Raw genomic sequence first — 26637 nt, 5'->3', positions numbered from 1 at the left:
ATTCTTCAGACCGTGCTGAAACACCAACGGAGGTGTTGATGCAGTTTTTCCTGCAGTGAGACTTCAGTCCGTCTGGAAGACCCCGCTAACAGCAGATCACTTGGTTTCACTGCGGTCTGAAACATTTTCCAGCGTTTCTGAAGAGAAGCTTTGAGCCTCGTCTTCATTTCTCTTCATCACTTCAAGAATAGCAGCTTGAAAGCTTTGCCTGTTGCCATGGAAACAGCTGAGTGGGCAGCAGAGTTCTGTTTTCCTGATCAGAAAGTGATGCTGAAGGTTAAGGATGCTTCCTTGGGAGGAAGGATGGGTCTTTTTTTATTTATGCAGTTGGAAAACACATCATGGAAAAGTCCTGACGGGTAGACCCGATCAAGGCCTCCATGACCCCTGCCCACCACTCCCAGCGCTTTTATCTCTGAAATACCACTGAAGAAGTCCTCCAGCGGCTTCTTGCTGGACTGCATCTGTTCTACCATCATTTAGCGGCGCTTTCATCCGAAGAAGTGATCAGTTAACCGAACAGACGTGTGTTGGGATGGTGGGAGGAAGTCAGACAGGAGGAGGAGAACATGCAAGCCCCACACAGAAAGGCCAGATCCCCCCCCAGCCGAGGCTCGAACCAGCGACCTTGCTGTGAGGCCGCAGTGCTAACCACTACGCCACCTATCTGGGATTATGAGCATTCCTGTCAAGTTATTTTCTCTGGCAAGCGGCAGGAGCGTCGCCGGGGGAGAAAGAGCGGCGTTGGTCACAGGTTCCTCCCTTTGGGTCGATCAGTTTGGGGGGGTTGCCTCTTCATCTTGGTTTATTTTCTCCCCGTATCACAATCCAGGAGATTTACGGGAAAACAACGATGTGGGAAAGACGGTTAAAAATACCAGAAACTCGACACGTTTATTCATTCATTTTCCGAACCGCTTCATCCGATGAAGGGTCGCGGGGAAGCTGGAGCCTATCCCAGCTGGCTTTGGGCGGAAGGCAACTTAACAAGTATGTATGAAAAATACAAGTTTCTGTTTCCTTCAAACTCACTAATTTGATGGAAACTGAATGACTGAACACCTTTTAGGAGACTTATGGATCCTTTTAAGGGACATTTTGTGTTGTTTACTGCATTTATATGTGTCAACATTGGTGTATGATGACCTGCTCAGAACCTGACAGATTGTAGGAAACAAATGTTAGATTAGTTTAGATTTGTCATTCTGGTAAGGGACAAATAGCACCAACGCAGAATCAGGTGTTTCCCCTAAAAGATCCAGACGACAGAGGACAGGATCACTGACAGGCTGTAAGATGGAAAGTCTGTTAAAGTCGCATTATGTAACTCTCTGACATTAAAACTCCGCCTTCCAGATGTGTTTGATGACACAGTGACATCTATCGTGTGTATTTCTAGAGCTGCTTCTACCCAGCAGCATGCCGAGGCTGAGAACCCGACACTATACAACCTTTACATCTGGGACGTGACATTTGGCTTCACGGTATAATAAGGAACTGGATGTTTATAACACACAACGTCGCTGATTCAGCAAAGAAACACAAGAAGATTAAAAGAGACAAAAGAAGAGTCATGGTGAGATGGCTGGAGAGAGCTAACAGGTCCGGTAGGATGCAGGATGGAGGCTGAGTTAGCCGTCGATAGGGGCGGGACAATGGCAAAACATCTGTAGCTTGTCTTTAAACTGTCATTTACAAAAATGCATCAAACTAAAGAACATCATCAGCATAGAGCGATGCTTTGCCAGGTGGAAGGAGCTCAAGAAGGGAAGAACTTTTAGAGGGAGTTACAGCTTTGTCCTCGTCCATAAAGCTTGTTCCATCCTCCACCAGAAGCAAGAAAAAAAGCTTCTTGTTCGTCGGGTCCATCCATCCTCCAGGAGAAGCAGGTCTGCAGCGGGGCGGGGTCACTGCGGGGGGGTGATGTCTGCTTTATGTGCCATGAACCCGGTTGTTTCCTCCAGCAGGTTGTGTTTTTATCGCCGTCTTTGTGTTCAAGATAACTCAAAACTTTACGGATGGATTTTTATTCAGCAGTTGGAAATGTGAAAATGAAGAAGTGATTAAATTCTGGAGGTGATCCGGATCACCGTTTGGATCCAGGAATGTTTTAAAAGGATTCTTTAACATCGTGCTTGGCGGAGGTTTCCGCTCTCCGAGTTTCTAGTTTCATATTTAACGAGCAACTTCGTCTGCGGCAGGGCGGGGCGTGCACGCGGCAGGGCGGGTCGTGCACGCGGCAGGGCGGGTCGTGCACGCGGCAGGGCGGGGCGTGCACGGGGCGGGGCAGACCGTGCACGGGGCGGGTCGTGCACGGGGCGGGGCAGGCCGTGCACGGGGCGGGTCGTGCACGGGGATAGGATACCTGTCAATCAAAAAGACACGCCCCTAAATATGCTGAACTTCAAGATTAAATTACTTTTAAACGGACGAGTTAGAAAAAAATTCACTCCCCCCACAGTTGTCATGAAGGTAAACCTGACCTATTAAACCTAAAATGGATTTTTGTACCAGGCTGTAAACATGTTTATTCCTGCTGTAAACATGTTTATTTCTGCTGTAAACATGTTTATTTCTGCTGTAAACGTGTTTATTCCTGCTGTAAACATGTTTATTCCTGCTGTAAACGTGTTTATTCCTGCTGTAAACGTGTTTATTCCTGCTGTAAACATGTTTATTTCTGCTGTAAACATGTTTATTTCTGCTGTGAAGTTGGTCTTTTTAACATGGGAGTCTATGATGTGACTTAGCTTTAGCCTGCTTACCTCCGTTAGCTGGTTAGCTCCATGTTGTGAAGAAGCAGGGACAAGGCAACAGCAGATTGGGAAAGTCATAAAACACCTGTTCCCCAGGTAAATGGGAGGCGGCTGTGAGGCTGCTGGACTGTCCTGCCTGCAGTCAAGACCAGTTGAACGGAGACTGTTGAGCTGAAGTTGTTCATCATGCAGGAAGAAAAAACAAGTCCAGCTGCCAAGCTGCAACGTTTCCGCGTGTTGTCAGATGACAGGAGATACAAACATCTGTTCCAGCTGTTCTGGGACGTGTAACAGATTATTTACCAAAATAAAAGAACAATCAAGTTAGACAGTTTGAACATTAGATATCTTGTCTTTGTGGTTTAATCATGTGAATAAAGTTTAAAATGATTGATCGGCACCAACGTGGTCCTTTCACACGAGTCAGAGGTAAAAGTAGTCCAGTGGCTTTATATATGGTTGGCTGGGATAAATTGTGACGATCGTTTTAAAACAAAGGGATCACAGAGAGGAGCCAGCCAGATCAATATCTCAGTGAAGACTTCAGAAACGAAATGAAACTTGGCAGCGCTCTTCCTCATTAGATGCTTTGTTCATTCAGCCATCAACAAAGGTTGATAACGAACGTGTCTCAGATTCTCGCAACAAATTTGGAACTGTTTCTACTGGCTCGGCACGACGTTTCTGGAACAGTCTCAGGCCTTGGCAGCAGTCAGCGTGTTGTATATGAAAGCTCTGGCACGGCGTTATCTGGGCGGGAGGCAGAGAAAGGAAGGACCGTCCAATCTTTCCCTGTTTGGTGGCTCCATCACAGCCTTACATCCCAGCATATGATGCCGGACAGGAGCGTTGATCTCACGCTGTGTAATTCACTGTGAGGCCACTTTTTCCCTTTTTTCCCTTTGTACTCCCTGAAACAGAGCGATGCATGAAATCACGCACTAATAATTGCCCTGAACTTGAGCATTAACGACACGCACTTTTGCATTTTCAATAAAATTTGTGTTAATTCTTCAGTGTGTCGGGAGCATCTTACTGCCGCAGACCCATAGACTGAATATGAAAGATGGACGGAGCCTCCAGCTGTTAAAAGTGAAGTTGCCATGGCTGGACATGGTGTGTGTTCAGAGATGATATTCTGCATATCCTGGTTGGGACCAAGCAGCAACCTCCAGCGGTTAAAAGTGAAGCGATGCAGAAGTCCATAAAACTGCAGTTCCTCCTTCATCCACTAGGGGCTGCAAAACAGAGCAAATCTCCATAGACTCCCATGTTAAAAAGACCAACTTCACAGCAGAAATAAACATGTTTACAGCAGAAATAAACATGTTTATAGCTGAAATAAACATGTTTACAGCAGGAATAAACATGTTTACAGCATAAATAAACATGTTTACAACAGGAATAAACACATTTTTTTCTAACTCGCCCGTTTAAAAGTAATTTAATCTCAAAATTCAGCATAATTAGGGGCGTGTCCTTTTGATTGACAGGTACCCGATCTCCTGCTTCAAGTCAGAAGAACGTAGAACAACCGCGGTTTTTAGCCAGTTAACAACGTGACTTAGCTTTAGCCCGCTAACCTCCGTTAGCTGATTAGCTCCTGTTATCTCCGGGTTAGCTTGGTTAGCTCTTAGCTACAGAAACCTCGGAGTTCGCTAGATGTCAATCATCCACCATGATGCTCACAGCCCCACCTCTCAGCTCCACCTCTTTGCCCATATTTGTATTTTCCGGGTGAGACGACGCGCATGCCCCTGCCAAGATGGTGATGGTAGGAACCGCCCACCGAGCTTCAATTCAGCTCTTCAGAAACCTACGGGTGACGTCACGGAGGCTCCGCCCATCTTTTATATCCAGTCTATGTGCAGACCGCATGTCTGTAGAGAATCTGTCATAATGTGAAGTTTTCTGTTCTCTCTTTAGTTTCCTGTTTTGTTTTGAAGGTGTTTTCTGACGAGCCTCGTTTCCTGTTTCATTAACTTCACCTGGACTTCATTAGTCTGTTCTAAACACCCGTGTCTTGTTCTGTTTGTCTGCATTTACAGCCTTTGGTTTCAGTTCCGGCTGCTGTAATAGTTCTGTAAATAACAATAAACAATATATCAACATCAGATAATTAAAGAATTAGCATAAAATACAGCTAGTGGGCATACACATCAAGAATCACCACTTAACAGTCAGAATCTGCACATTTAGGCATTCAAGTGGATTACACAGGCTGACGGGACCATCTGCTGGTCAGTCTGCACATTACAGGCGCAAGCTCCTCCGCAGCACGGCATCTCTTCCTGCTCCCCCCTCCCCTCTCTCCTTCGCGGCGCAATTAACGTCCGCCAGCAGCTCTCTGCAAACCACCGCGACACGACTTCCCCATAAACAAAGCAAGTGCACTTAATAAACAAAGTAAACAGAGAGTAGTTTCGTTTCCCGGCGAGGGAATAAGAACAGAGATGACTAGGCACACCTAGCACACCTCACATATATCATAGAACAGCTGACAGTACTCACTTTCTTCATTCACTGAACACTCGGAGTGTCACAATAAAGCACACGTTGAACAGAGGGAAACTTTGATGCGCTGCCAGTAACTGTTCCAGTGTGTGGAACGATAGGAAACATAACCCAGTCTGTTAGCTTTAGCTCGAAACCTTGGCTACAAATGTGAACTCTGAACAGAAAAGAAAGACGTCACCTCCTGTCTAGCAGGAAGTAAACCATCAAGTGTCCTTCAGAATAATAGCCTTTTATACAGCCGCCCCCAAATGTGCATGGCACATTTGCATCCAATAACATAAAAAAAACTTAGTCAGTCTTAGTGCATCCGGACCTCTGAAGACCTCTACCAGAAGGGAGAGCTGGTAGTAATACCAACCGAGATACCGGGCGAGTGAAGATGTGTCCTTTGATCTTGACGTCTGCTGACCTGACGCGACCGTCATCACTCCGATGAACTGCTACAACTTGTCCAAATGGCCACTGGGCTCGAGGCAGATGTGGCTCCACTAACATAACCACAGCTTTATCTTGCAGGTCAGGAAGAGAAGATTGCCACTTCTGTCTTGTCTGCAATCCCGGTAAATAGTCTCTAATGAATCTGGACCAGAACTGATCCGCAAGGACCTGGGAGTGTCTCCAGTGACGGCGACTTAACATCTCAGCCTCTGGGTACACCACTGGCGGGAGGGAGCCATCGGGCCGCCCCATGAGCAGACTGTTTGGCGTCACAGGGTCGGGGTCTGCAATGTCAGAGGATACATAGCCCAAGGGTTTCGAATTAAGGATTGCTTCCACCTCCAGTAAAACTGTGAGCAAAACTTCTTCAGGTACAGGTTGCGCTCCAACACACGTGTAGAGGGCAGACTTGACGGATCGAATCTCTCGCTTCCATACTCCACCGAAATGAGGAGCAGCTGGAGGATTGAAGTTGAATTTGATCTTTTGCCGGGCTAACTGTTGTTGCAATGATGGGGCCATATTCCCAAAGGCTTCTCGCAGCTCTCGTTCTGCGCCTTTGAAATTGGTGCCTTGGTCTGACCACAGCTCCGCTGGAGTTCCTCTTCTGGCAATGAACCGCCTCAAAGCCAGCAAATAGGAGTCCGAATCCATGTGTTTAAGGAGATCCAGGTGAACCGCTCTCGTGGTCAAACATTTGAAAATAATCCCCCAGCGCTTTTCCTGCCGTCTGCCAACTTTCACCCCCATGGGTCCAAAACAATCCACGCCAGTTGAGTAAAATGCTGGTTTGTGTAGCCTAAGGCGAGCGGCAGGAAGATCAGCCATCATAGGAATGGAAGGCCGCCCCCTCCAACGTAGGCACTCAGCACAGGTTCTTTGATGCTTACGGATTGCCTCTCGTCCTCGGAGGATCCAATACTTTCTCCGCATCTCTGAGAAAACTCGCTCAGGACCCGGATGGCATAGATCACCATCATATTTCTGGATCAAAAGATGGGTAAATGGATGGGATGGATCAAGAACCGCAGGGTGCAGGGGTAAGTCCAAATCTTCTAATCGTCTAAGCCGGCCGCCTACTCTTATCAGACCGGAGGTCGGATCAAGCTGAGGGGCTAACTTGAGTAGACGACTTGAAGGTGACACTGGTTTCTCTGCGGCAAGTAGCTTGTAGTCCTCAGGAAAGGAGTGCCTTTGGGCCTGCTGCAAAACCATCCGTTCAGCTTGCTGATAGTCCTCTGCAGTGAGGACATTAGAAGGGGAGCATCCTCCTCGAAGCTCCTTCGCCGTATCTTCCACAAGCTCCTGCCAAGAACTATATTTCTTGTCATCCTGGCCATCTCCCATGGGTGAAGTAACTGAAGCTCCACAAAAGGTGATCTTTCGGAGCTCAGCTTAGTCTTCTTCTGGTTCAGCGCTGGGAGGCTTGGGCCAACTGTTAGGACCTTGAAGAAGGAAAGCAGGTCCCTGGGACCACCTATTTGGATCCTTCAGCTCCTTTAGGGTTTTGCCCCTTGTTAGATCGTCAGCAGGATTCTGGTCTGAGTCCACATAGCACCAGCTGTGATCCTCAGTCAGCTCTTGTATCTCTGCTATTCTCGTTCCAACAAAGACTTTGTAGCGACATGACTGAGAATGAAGCCAAGTAAGCACCGTTGTGGAGTCACACCATAGGATGATGCGGGCTATCTTCAGGGTAAGTTCTACTTTGAGGAGACTGGCTAGTTGGGCTGCTACTAGAGCTGCACAAAGTTCCAGGCGAGGAATGGACTGCACTCGTTTTGGAGCTACTCTGGAACGAGCGAGAAGAAAGGAGAGGTGTCGTTTCCCCTTTTGGTTTTCAGACCTCAAGTAGGCCACAGCCCCATAAGCTTGTTCTGAGGTATCGGCAAAAATATGCACCTCGTGGGTTGTGGCATCCAGGTCAAAATCAGCGGGAAAATATGCTTGAGGGAAGGTGAGAAGAGGTAAGGACTGCAGCTCATCTTCCCAGCTGGACCAAGCCTGAAGGAGAACAGCCGGTAAGTTTGGATCATCCCAACTTCGCTGTTTGTCCCACAGTTGTCTAACAATGACTTTTGCCCTAGTAGTGAAGGGCAGTAGGTAACCCAGAGGGTCATATTGCGAAGCTAGGACGCTATAGATGTTCCTCAGGGTTGGAACATCGTAGGACACAGGCCTTTGCTTGTAGCTCAGAGAATCACTCTGCCAGTTCCAGCTGAGACCCAGGGTGGATTCCTGAGGGGTGACCCTGTCTTGTGCCAGCCACAGGTCAAGACTCTGAGATCGAGCATCTTTGGGCAAGTGTTCCAGGACACTTGGCTCATTGCAAGCCCATTGTCGCAACTCGAAGCCCGCTGACGACAGCAAGCGTCGAAGGCCATCCACCAGCTGCTTAGCTTCCTTCACTGTGGGCACACCCTGCAGGCAGTTGTCAACATAGAAGCAATGCTCCACAGAGAATTTTAGGATATCATCAGGCTGACAATGATCAGCTACATGGCGCTGAAGGGCATACGTAGCGCAGCAGGGACTACAAGTGTTTCCGAAAGGCAGGGCTTGCCACTCGAAAACTCGTGGGGCCTCCTCCACCTTCAGGTCACGCCATAGGAATCTCAGCAAGGGCCGATCCTCAGGTAAAAGGCGAACCTGATGAAACATCCCTTTGATGTCTCCACTGACTGCGATTAAGTGCTCTCTGAACCTCAGTAACACACCCACCAGGGAGGCTCCCAGAGTGGGCCCTGGCAATAAATACTGGTTAAGGGTCTGACCTTGATATGGATGAGAACAGTTAAAGACTAACCGACTTTTCCCGTTATGGGTAACAAGGTGGTGTGGGATATACCAGCATTCTTCTGAGGGTTCCTTAGGGGTAACCTCCTTCACAACCCCCCCGTCAATGAGCTTCTGCATTTCCTTCCTATAGACCTCTGCTCGCCCAGGATCTTTAAGGAGCCGCCGCTCAGTATTCCGCAGCAAAGCCATAACTGACTCCTTTTGCGCATGTAATAAGGGCATGGATGCATGACGCAACAGGGGTGTGGCATACCTTCTGACCTGGTCGACCTCAACCCGGACTGTCTTGGCATCCAACAGTGACACAGCCTGCTGATCTTGTTTTGATCGGGTGACTTCTTTCTCTGGTCGATAAGGGACAGTGTCGATCCGCCAGAGCCTCTCGACATGGCGGTACAGCTCATCCATCTGTCGTGGGAAAGAGTTGAACAGACACTGCACTGGGTGGGCTGGCTGCCCTATGGCACGGATAGGACCTTGAAGGGTCCACCCCAGCCTGGTGTGAACAGCAGCAGGTCCCCCGGATGGTCCAAGTCTGACTGGTTCCACCGGGGTTATGAGGTGAGCCTGATCTGAGCCAAGGAGGAGCCAAGGTTTAGCATCCCTCAAGGGAGGTATTGGGTAACCACGGAGGTGAATGTACCTTTCCTGCAACTGCTTCACCGGGTAAGAGTGCTGGGCTAGACTGAGACGACTAGCGGTAAAGGCATCACCAATCTCATAACGAACCTGAGGGTCGCCAACTGGTGAAATATGGAAAGATACCTTGTGCCCATGTAACACCTCAATATCATGTCGAACAGTTGGCAGGGGTAGATCCTCTGGAATGCCCTTTAATCCCAGCTGTTTGGCTGCCGCAGGTAGTAACATGGATCTTTCTGACCCATCATCCAAAAGAGCAAAGGTGCTCAGACTTTGTCCTTTGTGATATATGAGCACAGGAACGATTTTAAGCATAACCCGATTCCCAGCTGCAGGTCTGTCAAGGTAGAGGGAATCAGAGGCAGAGTTAGTTAAGCAGCTCTCCTCCTTCACAGCCACCTCTTTATCAGGTCTTTCTGTCCGCCGGTTTATTTCGTGCAGGGCTAAAAGGTGCTTCCCCTGGCAGATACTGCAGGGCTTCTTTAAGGTGCACTGAGCAGCTTGGTGGTTTCGTGCACAGCGCCAGCACATTTTGTTGACCTGAATCCACTCTTTGAGCTGTTCCTGAGATAGCTTGGCAACATCCTCACACTGACTAAAGTAGTGCTGCACACTCCGGCAGTAGGCGCAGTAGGCTTTACCCACAGGTTTCTTTCTCCCAGCACCTTTATCCATTGTGAAGGAGTCTGTGGGCTGTTCTTTGATGCCATGTAGGACAGTTACTTGTTTTCCAGAACGGCCATCTGACCTTACAGGGTGTCTATCTTTGCTGCCTTTACCACTGAGATGACTATCAAAACTTAGGCACCGGGACTCATAGCTTAACCACTCTGACAAATCATACAGTGTGTGTGAAGTCCCGGGCTGTTTAAACCGATGACTATGGAAATCGGCTCTCTGCTCTGAAGGAAGTTTGCTCAAAAGACGAGCAACGTGTGAACCACAGTTGAGTTCAACCTCTCCCTCAGGACCCAAAGTCTGTAGCAGACCCACCAAGGACTGGATCTGGAGGGAAAACTTCTGGAAGGCGGCAGTGTCCCCACGCTTGACTTCTGGGGCTTCTAAGACACTGGCAATCTTCCGAAGAGCCAGCTGGTGAGGCTGACCAAACTTGTCGTACAAGGCTCTCATTGTGTCAGAATAGGGGGTGAGTGAATTCAGATAAGCATCAGCAATCAACCGGGCTTCCTCTAACTTTAAGTGGTCAACAAGAATCTGGTACTTAAAAAGTTCTGTGGAGTCAGCGGGGAGCAGATTCTCCAAGGCAATGCGGAGTCTGGCAAACTCACTGGGATCTGGATGGCTCAGCTTAGGTATAGTTGGTTTGGGACCTCTATACACTTGTTCTGAAACAGAAGTCTGGGCAGGAAGGTTAGAAGGGGGCAAGGCGGATGTTACCCCTATCGATGGTGGGGGAGGTCTGGAATCTGAGTGGGTAGGAGCCGAATGAGAGAGGGGTTCATAGGGCTGAGGTGGGACATAAGGCAGTGTCCGGCTATAAGGAGCGGCATACATGAGCGGAGAGGGCTGTAAAGGGGACCTTGCTGGCTCGCAGGATCCTTCAGCTTGAGTCTGAGAGTTCTGAGGGGGTGGGGAACTAAATGAGCTCTGTCCTTCCAAATGCAGACCACTCACACCCTTGGGCAGGTCTTCCTCTGGTTCTGGCCAGGGTGGAGGGTCCGGCCAGGTCTCATCATCTTCCTCCTTTGTCTGGATGGGGGGGCTATAATGTTAACACCCAGAGGTTTGTACCTGCTGATATTGGGATCTGATTCAGAGGGCTGCCTTATGTTGTCTTTCAATGAGCGAGCTGCAGCAATTAACTCCTTCATCTCCATCTGGGCTTCGTGAAGTTCCCTAAGAGTGGACTGGTAAACCTGCTGGGACTGTCGCAGCTTAGTGTTCTCCTCCTGAAGGGCTCTGATATCTGGATAAGAAGGAGGGGCTTGTCGGTAGCTCCACTGAGAGGGAGTAGGAGCACCGGGTAGGTTATAGGTGGGATAGGGATTTCCCCTCTGGAGGCGACCTGAGGTTAGCTGGGATGTCTCGTGAGGAGCCACATTCCCGTGGACGTTGCCACGGTAAGGCAGAGATGAATGAAAGGGGGATGTATAGACTGGACCTTCCTGGGGACGGAACCCGCTCTGCCCCGGAGAAGGAGGTAATGATCCCCATGGTGATGCATCTCTTACATAATCGACTTCAAAATCCTGAAGCCTGGTAGGTCGACGTCTGGAACGTTTGGGTCTTGCATCGATGTACACTTCTTCTTCTGACTGCATCTTGACTGCTGCATCCGGCTCGAAGGACCAATGTTCTGATGGAAAGCACTGGGGCGCTAATCCGTCTTATAGGTTTGCAGCAGACCAGATGAGGGTGTCGGTCAGGACACAGATTAATTACACAGCGCAGGTATCTTCGTTAACCAGGTTTCAAAGGCCAGGCACTTTATTGTGGTCACTCAGTGTTGTAATAGTTCTGTAAATAACAATAAACAATATATCAACATCAGATAATTAAAGAATTAGCATAAAATACAGCTAGTGGGCATACGCATCAAGAATCACCACTTAACAGTCAGAATCTGCACATTTAGGCATTCGAGTGGATTACACAGGCCGACGGGACCATCTGCTGGTCAGTCTGCACATTACAGGCGCGAGCTCCTCCGCAGCACGGCATCTCTTCCTGCTCCCCCCTCCCCTCTCTCCTTCGCGGCGCAATTAACGTCCGCCAGCAGCTCTCTGCAAACCACCGCGACACGACTTCCCCATAAACAAAGCAAGTGCACTTAATAAACAAAGTAAACAGACAGTAGTTTCGTTTCCCGGCGAGGGAATAAGAACAGAGATGACTAGGCACACCTAGCACACCTCACATATATCATAGAACAGCTGACAGTACTCACTTTCTTCATTTACTGAACACTCGGAGTGTCACAATAAAGCACACGTTGAACAGAGGGAAACTTTGATGCGCTGCCAGTAACTGTCCCAGTGTGTGGATCGATAGGAAACATAACCCAGTCTGTTAGCTTTAGCTCGAAACCTTGGCTACAAACGCGAACTCCGAACAGAAAAGAAAGACGTCACCTCCTGTCGAGCAGGAAGTAAACCATCAAGTGTCCTTCAGAATAATAGCCTTTTATACAGTGTCTGTTATTCTTCTGGCCAACCCTGTTTTCCCCGTTATTTGGATGTGAACTTCTTTTGGATTAAAAGGTCTTGGTTCAGCATCCTGCCTCCCGTCCCTGCATATGGGTCCACACTTCCACCTCGCCGTGACAGAATGGCATCGCGTTGGGATGAAATGGAGCTGCAGGCGGCTCTGCAGACCCTGTATTCTGGCTTCAGACTGTAGCTCTGCATGGACAAACTGATTTCTGTTTATTGACGAAGCCGCTGACCCACCTATGTGTTTGTTTCGTGCTGACTGATGAGAAAAGGTTAAAAAATGTGGCTTTGGAAGACATTTATGGAACAAGGACACAGAACCATACTGGAGGTGTCACAGAAAGCGATCTGTAGACAGAAGCTGGTTGCAAGTCACGCATCACGATACCAGAAAATCTGACACTGCAGCTTTTTCTAACCCTGCGATATAAAAAACAAAACAGGAAGTTCCAACAGATGACATGAATGGAAAGTTTTTCTACAATCCTGCTGTCTTATTTAAATGAACCTGCACTGATCTCACCTCAGTTTGTGAATAATTGTGATTTTTGTCCGTATTTGAGAGTATTTCTTTCTTTTATTGCTGTTTCTGTGCTGAGCACATGTTCTGTTCCATCAGTTTGCGATGGCCTGCGTTGGAGCTGAATGAAAGCGTCCCGATGACGCACATATTCCGCGGGTTGTTTTGCCTCCCGTCTCCAGTAGTTTCTCCTCCATCTCAGCTGCTGATAAAAGTAAAGTAGTATGTTTGTGTTCGAGCTGCTGCTTCAAAATTATACTCAACATAACGGTGAAACTGCTTCTTTTTATGTCGTTTTCCATGTTACGACCGAAAAGATGACAGGGAAGCAGGAAACGAGCATTCTTTTTTTTCCTGGTAAACACAAGTACGTCACATCGCCCTCTGTCCAATCAGAACCCTTCCCAACCCGCTGGTCTAAAGTGGAATTTAAGACGTGTTTCCGTGTAAACCTCCATTCAGAATCATTATTTCCACATAAACTCGTAGGAAAATACTGAAATTCAGAAATATTTGATTCTGAATTATTCTTTCAGAACTAAAAAACATCATGTAACCAATGCACCACTAGACAGCGGCTGCGTGACCAAAACCAGTCCGTCCAGTTAGTTCAATCAGAAGACGACTGGTGAAGCAGTCACATCAGTTTAATATTTTCCCAGTCAGTTGTTTCTGTCACTTCCAACACGCTCGATGTTTTCTTTAAAACACACAGAGAGGAAGTACAAACGAGTGGGGGTTTGATTTTGTTCTTTTAAAAGCACATCAAAAACAGGCTGAGAAACCCGACCGCTGCATTTCCAGGCAGCAATCAGCTGAAGAAACAAATGCCAGGTTGCTTGAGAGGAAAATGAAAGAGGACCAGAGAGACTGAAGGACTGGGAGGATCGAACGCCAACAGGGGAAGGTAACGGTTTGGGTTTTAAACAGGCAGCAAGCTGCTCTGGTTGGAAGTGGAAAATTAACAACCTCCGGAACGATTCAGGGAACAATGTCCATGTGAAACCCAGACCAATCAGGACGGTGCTGCCAGATACCACAGGGTGAAACCCCAAAGACTATGTTACCAGACCCAACCAGAAGCCAGTATGTCGGACTGCAGCCGGGGTCAGACCTGGAAGGAATAAACTGGACCCGGCCGGGGACGACTGGATATGACCGGAATTAACGGGGCTGACTCCGGAAAATGTACAATTTCAGACCCAGTCCTCTTGTAAAATACTACTCAGGGGGTTATTACTTAAAATATATTCCAAGAGCAACACTGAAGGCTGTTCTCAGTAGATAAACTGCCTGATCTAATCCTGATTGGCTTCCATCCATCACCTGGTCCAACTCCAGTGATCTGATTGGTTAAACCGGGTTTGTGCTGGACCAGAACTCTGCAACATCATGAATAAAAGAGCCTTTTTTTTTTTTTTTACCTTCTATACCACTAGATAAAGATAGTTTAGAGCCACAAAACCTATTTGTCTGTTAAAGGCAACTTAACCAACAAAATAGTGAATATTTAATCAAACTTTAGGTCTTATGACAAAAGAGAAAGTCAAACCTGCACACCATCAGTGCTGCCTGTTCATTGTTCCTGTGCATTCTCTATGAAGTCTGCATGATGTTGCCAGAAAACCTGCAGCTGTAGAGTGTTGGGACTTGAACCAGTTTGTTGCAGTGTGCACTGCCCCACCTGCCACAGATTATCTGTAAGGGCTTTCTGTGACACAACTCCAGTTTTTCAGGTCCTTTTCAGCAAATGTTGTGTCTTCCTGGAAATGTTTGGGTGTCTGATCGCGACGCCTCCTGATTGCTTCCTGGTTTTCAGGACACGTCGTCCTGGGAAGAGACCCCCAGGGCAGACTAAAGACCTTCCTTCCCTTCAATGGGTCCTTGTCATTAAAACCTTGTGGGAGGTCAGGTTTATCTTCATGACAACTGTGGGGGGAGTGAATTATTTTCTGACTCCTCCGTTTAAAAGTAATTTAATCTCAAAATTTGGCATATTTAGGGGCGTGTCCTTTTAATTGACAGGTACCCGATCTCCCGCTTCAAGAAGGGGGAATGTAGAACAACCGCGGTTTTTAGCCGGTTAACAACGTGACTTAGCTTTAGCCCGCTTACCTTCGTTAGCTGGTTAGCTCCTATTAGCTCCACGTTAGCTCAGTTAGCTCTTAGCGACAGGCAAGTCAGAGTTTGCTAGATGTCAGTCATCCACCATGACGCTCACAGCCCCCAGCTCCTCATTGTGGTGGTATTAAAAATCCGCCCGTAACGATTATTTTGGAGGATAAGTGATCATAAGTTGGAATTTAATGTGAACTGTTGCATGTTGGACCAGCAGCTCCTCTTTTCATGTAGATAAGAGCCTTATGAAAAGGTTTTATTGTGCTTTTATTAAATTCGTCATTTCCTTTTCAATCATTTGTTGCTATGGAAACCTTGAACTTGCCAGGGAGATTTGCTCTCGAAACTGAACGTGAAGTAGCTGGATGAAATTCAGCCGTCTGGAACATCCGGGTGCTTGAGAAGTCTGTTTGTAATGATGAGACTCCTTCTCTGAACCTTGAAGAGAAGTTACTTCTGTTCTTCTGTTCCCCTGCTACCCCTAACCCTACTAAAACCAGATACAAGTTTTCCTTTGTGCCTCCTTCCATCCGGCTTCTAAACGCTTTGGTGAGGAACACGTAGCTGCACTGTGCTGCTTCTACTTTGTACCTTGTATTTATTTCTTTATTAAATTACTTTACTGTGCACTTAGTTTCTATCAGATTTTATTTGTTGTAAATTGTTACACATATCACACATATTATGCAGTTTATTCTGTTATGTCCAGAGTTTTATATGATGTGACTTCTGAACACGTCAGTCTGCTGCAAACCAAATTGCCCTTTTGAAGGACAGATCAATGAAGTGAATTGAATCTTTTCAGCTCAATGATGTTGAGCTGCAGAGGTTTCATGCGGTTGAATGAAACCAGGACTGGGTCAAATCAATCGGAGATTGGGGGAAATACAAACGGCTGATGTGCTCTATAAAAAGATTAGAAACCTTGATAAAGTCTTTTACGTTGCTTTTATCAACGCAAATATACTAAACTTTAATATATTATATTTACCTTTTACTGGATGCAGTTATTCTCCCCTTATGTACGCAAATGTGCCGTTTCAAATGTTACTACCGTCATCTATGCGTGTTTTACGTTGAGAATGTTGAGATAAGACGTCCACTAGAGGGCAGTGGAGAGTTCAGTTTACCTGGAGTTTCACCGTCAGTTGTAGAAAACCGCAAACATGGCAACAGCAAATGAGGCAATGATGATGTACATTCTCAGGAAGTGAGATTAAAATGAGAAGCACAGTGATGGTGGAGGTCTCTGAAGCCATTTCATGGCTGTGTTCCAGTTCAGGGTCTGCACACTTCCAAGTGTGGATTTGTCAAAACGAAGGCTACAAGCGATGCATCCTTCGCGGAAGGAATTATCCCAGAATTCATTGCACGCCTGATAGAAAAGAATGAGCAGCAGAGCGCCAGTGGAGGTACCACACCAGATTTTCAGATTTTCTCTGAAAACGGAGCTTACAACATACACAAAGGGTGCAGAAGAAGTTTAGATGGCTCTGTATCATTTTTAATGCAGAGCGTAAATGGACCTTAATTCAGCAAACTAAATGTTTGTTATAAACATCGTAATTACAGTTTTTTTCCTCAGTCCTTCATGCCTGATTCAGACCCTCCTGTGATTTCAGATGCTGCAGGTCTGTCTGAACAGTTTAATCAGTCAACAGAAAAGACTAAAAGGACTTTAAAACTATACGTTTGTGAAGGAAGCTCTTCCTGTCACCATATTTATCTCTCTCTTACATTGTTTATTAAAGCTGCACTACTGAATGATGGATTGACGGCTAATTCAACATCCATGTTGCATCCTGTCTCTCCTCTGAACTCTCTCTGGACAGTAAAAGTCAGTTCACTGTTGACTTGTCTTTGCCATGGTGCATGTCCAGAATGGCCACTGTGAAGCACTGTGAATAACCTGGGCTGGAGATGCAGTTTGTCAGCCTGCAGATGCTTTGAGGTGATGGCGTCTCCAGGAAGGTGCGATCAGAGGCGCAGAGTTTCAGGGTTGGAGAGGGAGAGTGGAGTGAAGGCCTCATTAGGAATAGACAGTCCTGTCCAACATCAGACAAACATCCGATTTCTCTGCAAACATTCACCTGAGAAACAGAACAAATACATGAAACTGTAGTCTGGAAGGAAATAATGTAGATTTTATCAGCAGCAAGTGACAAAAACTTTGCTGATAAAAAATGGATTCAGAAGGGATTTGTTCACAAATCATAGTTCAGCTGCTTGTAAATATAATCCAAGCACTTGTATTGTGTCTACGAATAGCTGGTTTTTCCCAGCCGGAGATTTTTATCGTCTTTTCTTTAACAAAGCTTTCATCAAACATGGCTTTTGGCTTCCTCTTTATCCAGAGCGAACGTGCATCTGCTATTTACAGTAACATTCAGAAGTCGGCTGCAGTGTTAAGCTCATGTGTTTCATTATAATGCGACACATGGTTCAGGTGTTGTGAGATGATATGAATGATGGGGAAAGATGGAGCCTGGAGGTGTTGGAAACAGAATCTTCTCATCAACACGACCTGCAGCTTTGTCACGACGGAGCAAAGAATCAGGGTTGTTCACGTGTAAAAAGTAAAGATTCAGACTTCTGCTTTTAATTTATTATATCTCAGGTTAGTCTGTCCTCTGAATTTGGCTGTGGTTTGTTTTAGCATGTTTACAATTTCAGGTATGAGAAGTAGTTCATAACAAGCTGTTAACAATTTCACATCAAATAAAATCAAATTTAATTTATACAGCATTTTCTGGCAGGAAAGTGCAGCAGGTTTACTAGAGCAGGCTTACTGGATCATATTAACTGGACCATGTTTACTTGACCACATTAGCTGGATCAGGTTTAGTGGACCAGGTTTACTTGACCATGTTTACTAGACCAGGTTTACTGGATCAGGTTTACTTGATCAGGTTAAGTGGATCAGGTTTACTTTACTAAGTTTCTTTGGACCAGGTTTACTGGGCCGTGTTTTCTGGACCAGGTTTATTGGATGAGGTCCACTAGACCAAGTTTACATGACCAGGTTTACTGGACCACATTTTCTGAACCAGATTTATTTGATCAATTTTACTTGACCAAGTTTATTGGACCATGTTAGCTGGACCAGGTTTGCTTGACCAGGTTTATTGAACAAGTTTACTAGGCCGCCTTTTCTGAACCCGGTTTATTTGATCAAGTTTACTTGACCAGCTTTATTGGGCCATGTTAGCCGGATTAGGTTTACTTGATCGGGTTATGTGGACCAGGTCATCTAGACCAGGTTAAGTTGACCAGATTTACTGGACCAGGTTATCTAGATCAGGTTCTCTGGACCAGGTTTAATAGACCAGGTTAAGTTGACCAGGTTATCTAGACTAGGTAACGTGGACCAGGTTATTTAGACCAGGTTAAGTTGACCAGGTTTTCTGGACCAGGTTTAATAGACCAGGTTAAGTTGACCAGGTTATCTAGACTAGGTAACGTGGGCCAGGTTATTTAGACCAGGTTAAGTTGACCAGGTTTTCTGGACCAGGTTTAATAGACCAGGTTAAGTTGACCAGGTTATCTAGATCAGGTTAAGTTGACCAGGTTTACTGGACCATGTTATCTAGACCAGGTTTACTGGATCAGGTTTAATAGACCAGGTTAAGTTGACCAGGTTATCTAGATCAGGTTAAGTTGACCAGGTTTACTGGACCATGTTATCTAGACCAGGTTTACTGGATCAGGTTTAATAGACCAGGTTAAGTTGACCAGGTTATCTAGATCAGGTTAAGTTGACCAGGTTTACTGGACCATGTTATCTAGACCAGGTTTACTGGATCAGGTTTAATAGACCAGGTTAAGTTGACCAGGTTATCTAGATCAGGTTAAGTTGACCAGGTTTACTGGACCATGTTATCTAGACCAGGTTTACTGGATCAGGTTTAATAGACCAGGTTAAGTTGACCAGGTTATCTAGATCAGGTTAAGTTGACCAGGTTTACTGGACCATGTTATCTAGACCAGGTTTACTGGATCAGGTTTAATAGACCAGGTTAAGTTGACCAGGTTATCTAGATCATGTTAAGTTGACCAGGTTTACTGGACCATGTTATCTAGACCAGGTTTACTGGATCAGGTTTAATAGACCAGGTTAAGTTGACCAGGTGTACTGGAACAGGTTATTTCTGTGACTCCTGGACCATCATCATCATCATTTCTCTCCTTTCCATGTCAGATCCCATCTACTTCTGGCAGCAGACGGCAGAGGACATCGCCATTTACGTGCGCATGCCTGAGGGCATCGCTAAGCAGGAGGTGTTGTTCAGGGTGACGGCGGACGGCGTGCGCATCGGCGTTCAGGGCTTCGCTCCCTTACTGGAGGGTCAGCTTTATGCATCTGTGGACCCTGAGGCCAGCACCTGGACCATCAGGGATGATAAAAGGTTTGCAAAATGGAGCAGTAAAACCAGCAAGTTTCTTTTTTATTACTTTTATTTACGTGTTGCATCTGAGGTCTTATTCATTTCTTCTTTTTATTGGATGATTTCCCATCAGAACTGCAGTTTTTACTCAACCTCAGAGGAATCTTTGTCTTCAGTAATATTTAAAATATTTCACATTAAACATGCACAAGTTTACCAGCTGCAGAGAAGCTGAACTGGTTTGCTTTTATTCACAAATAATATGAAAAACAAACAAAATAGAAAAACAGTAGCAAAATAAAAAGTCAAATGAGAAGAAAAAAAAAATATGAATAGAAATTTTTTTTTTTAAAAAGCATCCAATTTAACAACAACAAAAAAAAATGTAAAATGTAAAAACTTTAAAAAGCAAAACAAAAATGCCTGAAAAGCTCATCTAACCCTTTCAGTGGAGCTCTGTTTACAAGCTTTTTATTTCATACTCATGAATGAAGACGGTATATTTGTAAATGAAACACTTCAGTTGGATGTTAGTCATTCAATACATTACCACTCACTGAAGAAAAAATAAATATAAGATAAAACTTAACATAAAAGCATTCATTGTAATTACACAGTAAATAGGAAAAGAAAAGGATACAGCTATCAAATATTTTCATATTTTGATTATATATTATTTTTCTTAACATTGTATAAATACATTAAAATAAATTCAATAAATTCAAAATATCTCTAATAAACAAGATATTATTGTATATATCTGCAGAGGTAAAATACGGTCTTTAAAAAATGCTGCATGAAAGGGTAAAAAAAAAAAAAAGGTTTTAGTTTGGTTGAAAGTCTTTAACGCCTCCTTCCGTCTTCAGGTGGATCCACAAACAAAGAGGAATAGATTTTTTTAGACTTTGGGATAAAAACGGCGTCCTGAAGACCTGATGCTTCCAGCAGGCTCATAAAAGCAGCTCAGAACCTGTAAGAATGGTAAAAACCAGTAAAAGAGTCTGAAACTCTGGTGCTACTGGTCTGCTTTCTGTTCCATGTTCGTACATAATATTTTGTAATTTATAATCAGACCTCATTTCTGATGTTTTTTCTTTCCTTTTTTCTGAGCGAATGTATTAAACACAAGCTGAGTCACATCCTGCATTCACAGATCTTTTTCTGCACGTCTCTGCTTCCTGCTCCCTAATGGACGTCCTCCAATCCATTCAGTGAAAAATGTGTTGCGTAATCTGTTGATTAGTTTCTGATTATCCTTGATAAGTTTAAATGGTATGAGACGGAGTTGGCCTTTATTTGTCCGTCCTTGTCTTCTTGTGGCCAGAGGGAAGAATGAGATGGTTTGGATGGACGGATGTGCTTTTATTCAGTATTCTATGAGCTTTAGCCTGCTTCACCATGAGAGAGCCTTTCTCCTGGTCTTTATTTTCACTGTTAGGATGCTGAATGCATTCACAGTCCCATTTCAGCTGCTATATCTCCGTTTTCCTCAAAAAACGTACGTCAAGATAACAGGTTTTAGTTATTTTATTTCAGGAAATGAGTTAAGAAACCTCTTTGGAACCTCTCACGTGGCGTGGTAACACAGATCTGTTTCTTTGGATCCAGCAGCACAAGGAGCTCATAGAGCTGGTGTCTGAGGGCAGACGCTGGGACAGAGCTGTAGAGGCCATGATGAGATTCATCACGCTTGATTGGAAAGCCCTTCAGTAAATAATCATCTGTAATCTGATTAGAATTTGATTGGAGCTTAAAAAAAATATCTTGGAGGTTTTGTGTCTGAAGGCGTTGTTAAAACCTTTCCACTTCCACACACAAGTTTAAAGTTTGGTTACATTTCTGCTGGTTGCAGACAGACATGGTTGGACACGCAAACGGGCAGACCTGCACAAACCACAAGATAAAGAGTTTCAATGTTATTGACTTATAAAACAGTACAAGATCTAAATGGACTTTTAGGACAGTCCGCTAGACTCGGCCCAGTTGGCAACTGGGTCCGGCTGTAGGAGGGTGTATCCATGCGAACTGTATTCACGCTGCACTTTGGTCAAACCAGCCAAACCATTAGAATAATATATCCCCATTCCCTCCAGAGGTGGCGCTGCACTAGTATTTAGCAGAAGAGAGGACCAGACCGGCGTGAAGAAGAAAACTCTGTTTCCTCCACCTGCCAGTTAAACATGGAGACCAAACTATGGCTGTTTTGGGTTTTTATTGTGTCTTGTGCAAGTATCCTGCAGAAAGCCACTGCAACAATGGACGCAGTATGAACACCAGACGAGGCAGAGGACCCTTAACGCCATCGCTATGGATTTACCCACAATGCAATGCTACGCCACATGCAGGAAGGGACTTTTTATTGTAGTCCACTTCCTGTATTTGGTCCACTTGAACATAGACATCATATATACATGATGTCTATGGAGAGCGAACAAGCATCGCCGCCATATTGGATGGGTCGCCGCCATATTGGATGGGTCCCTACTTTCGAGTCTTGCTGCAGAATCAACCTAGTTTCCCCACATAACTGTTTTCTGTGGAACAACACGTATATATTACACACAAACAAAACACTTTTCTACATAACTGGTTGATAAATAATGTTAACACAGTGAATAATCTACTAAATGATAAATTTTACTCCTATAAGGTGTTTATGTAAAAATATGATATTGATGTTTCACAAAGAGTTTTACATGGTAGCATAATTACCTCCACCAAGGAGGTGATGTTTTTACCGGCTTTATCTGTTTGTCTTTTTGTGTTCAAGATAACTTAAAAAGTTATGGACGAATTTTCATGAAATATTGAGGACTTGTTGGATACGTGAAAAAGAAGAACTGATTCAATTTTGGTGGTGATCCGGATTACCGTTTGGATCCAGGAACTTTTTAAAGACCTTGGTGGAGGTTTGCGCTCTCCAAGTGTGTTTCTGGGTAACTTCTGAATTTCAGTTTTGAAACAATACTTTATTTTCAGACTTTGTACAACTGTATCTCTATATTGATAAATTAATAAATGTAAAGAAAACAGTCAACCGTAGTCAAGAGTAAGTAGCAACTATTTCCGTGTTTTGTTCAGCATACGGTTGCAATAACCGGTGAAATATTGAAAGCAGATCGTGTGGAATTACATTTCACATGGTGGAATAATTTATTTGACCAGATAAAAATAGATAAATCCAAATGCATCAAATAACAATCAAACATGTTGTTGTCAAATTCATTTATACATTTATTTATATTGTAGCTACCTTATGTTTTAGTTAAATAGCATTATAAAAATATCTTAGCATAAAAGCACGTTGTTTTAATGTTTTACAGTGATCTGTATCATAACAATATCTCTGTCCTTTGTAACAAAGCAAACTGTGACAAACATCAGGTAAAATTGGTGAAATTATTGTTGTGGTTGGACCTACACCTTATAAAGAAATACATTGGAAATCCATGGAGATCCAAGATGGCGGCGCGATGAGACGTCAGCCTGTATAGGCAGCGTGATACGATGCTGAGTCTATGTATATATCATGTCTGTGCGCTTGAAACTAACCGAGACCTGCGTTTGTAGGTCGACTAAGTCCACTCCTTTGGTCGTGGTAATATCTGCATCAAAATGCTCCAGAACTGAAAAATGTCGTTAAAATATCGGCATCATTGGGTACAACTGCGAACAATTAAGGTTTCTTTGCCATATTTTGTTTTGGTGTTTTACACAAAGTATCAACTATTTGTAAACGAAGAATTGAAATGACGTATGAGTAAACCAGCAGCAAAACAACACTTTAAAGGTACTTTCATTACATAATGCACATTAGCCTGAGAGAAGTCAGTTTAATATGTGACTGCTGCTGCTAGCTGCAGTGTACCAGCCCTCCTCTAGTGTCGTGGATTTATGTCAGGTCCCTCGGGATTGCACTCCCAGTGTCCTTTTAATCAGAGCTCTGTGTAACAGACTGTTTACTGAGCTGAAACGTGCAGAAATATTTCATCCCTCATGTCCGACACTATCATCATTTGACCTGATAATGAGTTTTAATGCAATGTAAAATGTTGTTTAAAAAAAACAAACAAAAAAATTATGTCTCTTGTACAAACAGTCCCAGATCACTTCATCTGGTCCACCTTCTAGCACCGATTGGACCCCCTTTTACCCTAAAACTGGTGTAATTCATGGTCTGATAGAACAAGGTGGAAATTCTGAGCTGACTGTCCGAAGGCTGGACATGGTGTGTGTTCAGAGATGATATTCTGCATATCCTGGTTGGAACCAAGCGGCAACCTCCGGCGGTTCAAAGTGAAGTCGATGCGGAAGTGCATGAAACTGCAGTTCCTCCTTCATCCGCTAGGGGCTGCAAAACAGAGCAAATCCCCATAGACTCCCATGTTAAAAAGACCAACTTCACAGCAGGAATAAACATGTTTACAGCAGAAATAAACATGTTTACAGCAGAAATAAACATGTTTACAGCAAAATAAACACGTTTACAGCAGGAATAAACATGTTTACGGCCTGGTACAAAAATCCATTTTAGGTTTAATAGGTCAGGTTTACCTTCATGACAACTGTGGGGGAAGTGAATTTATTTCCAACTCGCCCGTTTAAAAGTAATTCAATCTCGAAGTTCGGCATATTTATGGGCGTGTCCTTTTGATTGACAGGTACCCGATCTCCCGCTTCAAGTCAGAAGAACGTAGAACAACCGCGGTTTTTAGCTGGTTAACAACGTGACTTAGCTTTAGCCCGCTAACCTCCGTTAGCTGGTTAACTCCTGTTATCTCCAGGTTAGCTCGGTTAGCTCTTAGCTACAGAAAGCTCAGAGTTCGCTCGATGTCAATCATCCACCATGACGCTCACAGCCCCCCTCTCAGCTCCACCTCTTTGCCCATATTTGTATTTTCCGGGGGAGACAACGCGCATGACGCTGCCAAGATGGCGATGGTAGGAACCGCCCACCGAGCTTCAATTCAGCTCTTCAGAAACCAACAGATGACATCACGGAGGCTTCGCCCATCTTTTATCCACAGTCTGCAGCTGCGTTTCTATGACATTTTTTCACAAAATGAAAGTGATATTTCTCAGTTTTGACAAACAACAATTGCGTTTTGTACATTTCTGTATTGAACAGTTCTTGTAAAATTTAATTTGGGGGACAAGATTTTACAAGAATTGCGGCCTATGCAAGGTTGTGTCATTTTGGGGTTTTCTGCTTGCTGCGGAGAATTTGATACAGCTTTTCAAAGCTTTTCTCACTCAATTTGTTTTCTAAAACTCTGAAATTCACCGTTGTTTGTTCCACACCGCTCCATCTTAACCAAAAATGAACTGGTCACATGACCACCCCACATCACGTCCAGGGACACGTGAATGAGAAAAAAGTGTTTCCATGACACATTTGTGGTATATTTCTATATTGAATACCTCCTCATGAGAGCATAAAAACTTTGTAGTGATATTTGAGACTTTTTACAAAATGTAGTTTTTGTATTTGCGGTTTTTATTGCTATATTTAGTATTTGCGTAGTTCTAGGTGTGATGGAAATGCAGCTTATGTTGAAACCAGTGCAGGTTGGACTTCCTGTTGCCTTCCCATCACCTCCAACCAGTCTGCACATTCTCCTCAGACCAACAACCATGCTGCGCTCAAACTCACGTAAATCTAATTTCTTCCTCATCCTGATACTCTCTTTGAACTTCAGCAAGTCGTCTTCATCATGTCTACATGCTGCCATGTGATTGGTTGGTTTGTGTTAACAAGCAGCAGGTGGAGTCAAAATACTGATGATGACTGAAGGTGCTTAACTCTGTAAAACCTCTCCAGTCCTCGGGGTCCTCTATCCTGCAGCCTTTAGATATGAGCAGTCACCACCAGCCTGGTGCAGAACCTGATGAGGTTTGGCAGTCATACAGTTCTTGTTTAGAGATGTTGTTTGACCCCAACTGGCTTCTGATTCATATCCGTGTTACGTTTCAAACCTTCTGCCCTTTCGCCATTTAACTGCGCTCCCAGGACCATAAGCAGCGCCGCAGACCTGATTAGTTCTGCACCATGAAGCATGATAAAGCACCGCCGTTGCTCATTAAGCTCTCCTCACCTGAAACAAAAGTGTGTGTGGAGCCCCGAGACTTTCGATCCTCAGAATTGCAGAGAAAAGTCTGCATCAGATTTCACAAGGGAGATGATGTTATTCTGGTTTTATTCAAATTTATTCACATTTTTTCCTTGGAATCAATGAGACTCGACTTTATTATTCTCTTTAAGTACAACGTGGAGCTGACAAACAGGCTGTTGTCTCCTGTTGCTTTGATTTCACGGCCAATCCTGGACAATCTGTACGAGTTTTTAGGTTCAAGAGCCGAGAGGCCGAATAACAAGCAGACTTCACACCTGCAGCTGGTGCATGTTATTTAATGATCAATAATCTCAGTTAGTCATGTAGAAAATGTTTGTTTTTAAGCTTAATCACCATTCAGACTAATCTCTGTTCAATAAAAGTTATCTTTAGTGTTCTTTTCCTATAAAAATCCTCCCTTCCTGACCTTCATAGTGTCGGATATACCTCTACTCTGTCAAAACCCCCTCATGTGTCGATGGGGTTTGTCTCGTAGGTTAGTGTTGGAAGAATATGACAGCTTTTGCTGTTTTAATGTCAAAACACTACTCATCTCCCTCAGAAAATGGTAATAAATAAAACAAACATGCCCCAAAGCTCAGCGGAGACAATCTTTATTGGCTTATTTTTACAGAATCTTTGTTGAACGCTGATTATTGATCCTTCAGACATTTTTATTCTAATTTTCCTCCTCAGTGAATCATGTGACAAAAAATAAAATATTCAATGTTATTTGATTTAGCCGGTTAGCAACGAGACTTAGCTTTAGCCTGCTTACCTCTGTTAGCTGGCTAGCTCCTGTTATCTCCGGGTTAGCTCGGTTAAGTCCTTCAGTGAAGTCCTTCATGATCGATGACACATTCGTTGACATAAACATCATCAGATGTTTTTGACTTTCTGAAAGCAGATTTAACCCCTCTCCAACCGGAGCGTACTCTATACAAGCGAGGAGGCTCTCCACCTCACGTGTCCATGCTGAGGCCCACCTTCGCTGGAACATGAAGATGATTGTGGGTCTTCTTTGTGATACCGGGTGTGTATTCGGCCCACCTGAGGTCCTTCGAGTTACACCCCCAGATACTTGAAACGTGCACAGCTGCTTGTCCATTGAAAAGGAAGGAGCGCACGAGTCCTCCTCCTCCTCCTCCTCCTCGCCTCCTTTTGTTCTCCACATTA

General features: G+C 44.6%; 1 protein-coding gene across 1 annotated transcript in view; it reads left to right on the top strand.

The window, feature by feature from the left end:
• Nucleotides 1–26637, top strand: part of nudcd1 (NudC domain containing 1) — a gene marked incomplete at its 3' end in the record, with an annotated part of 100482 nt that overhangs the window by 32423 nt on the left and 41422 nt on the right. The window contains exon 6 of the mRNA XM_079259195.1: nucleotides 19162–19369. Within this exon, the coding sequence (XP_079115321.1) occupies nucleotides 19162–19369 (208 nt within the window). The remainder of the gene's footprint in view (nucleotides 1–19161; nucleotides 19370–26637) is intronic.

The sequence above is a fragment of the Telmatherina bonti genome (genome assembly GCF_933228915.1).
Source record: "Telmatherina bonti genome assembly, chromosome: 19".
NCBI lineage: Eukaryota > Metazoa > Chordata > Actinopteri > Atheriniformes > Telmatherinidae > Telmatherina > Telmatherina bonti.
Note: the sequence above shows the minus strand (reverse complement) of the source record. Positions and strands in the feature narration are given on the sequence as shown.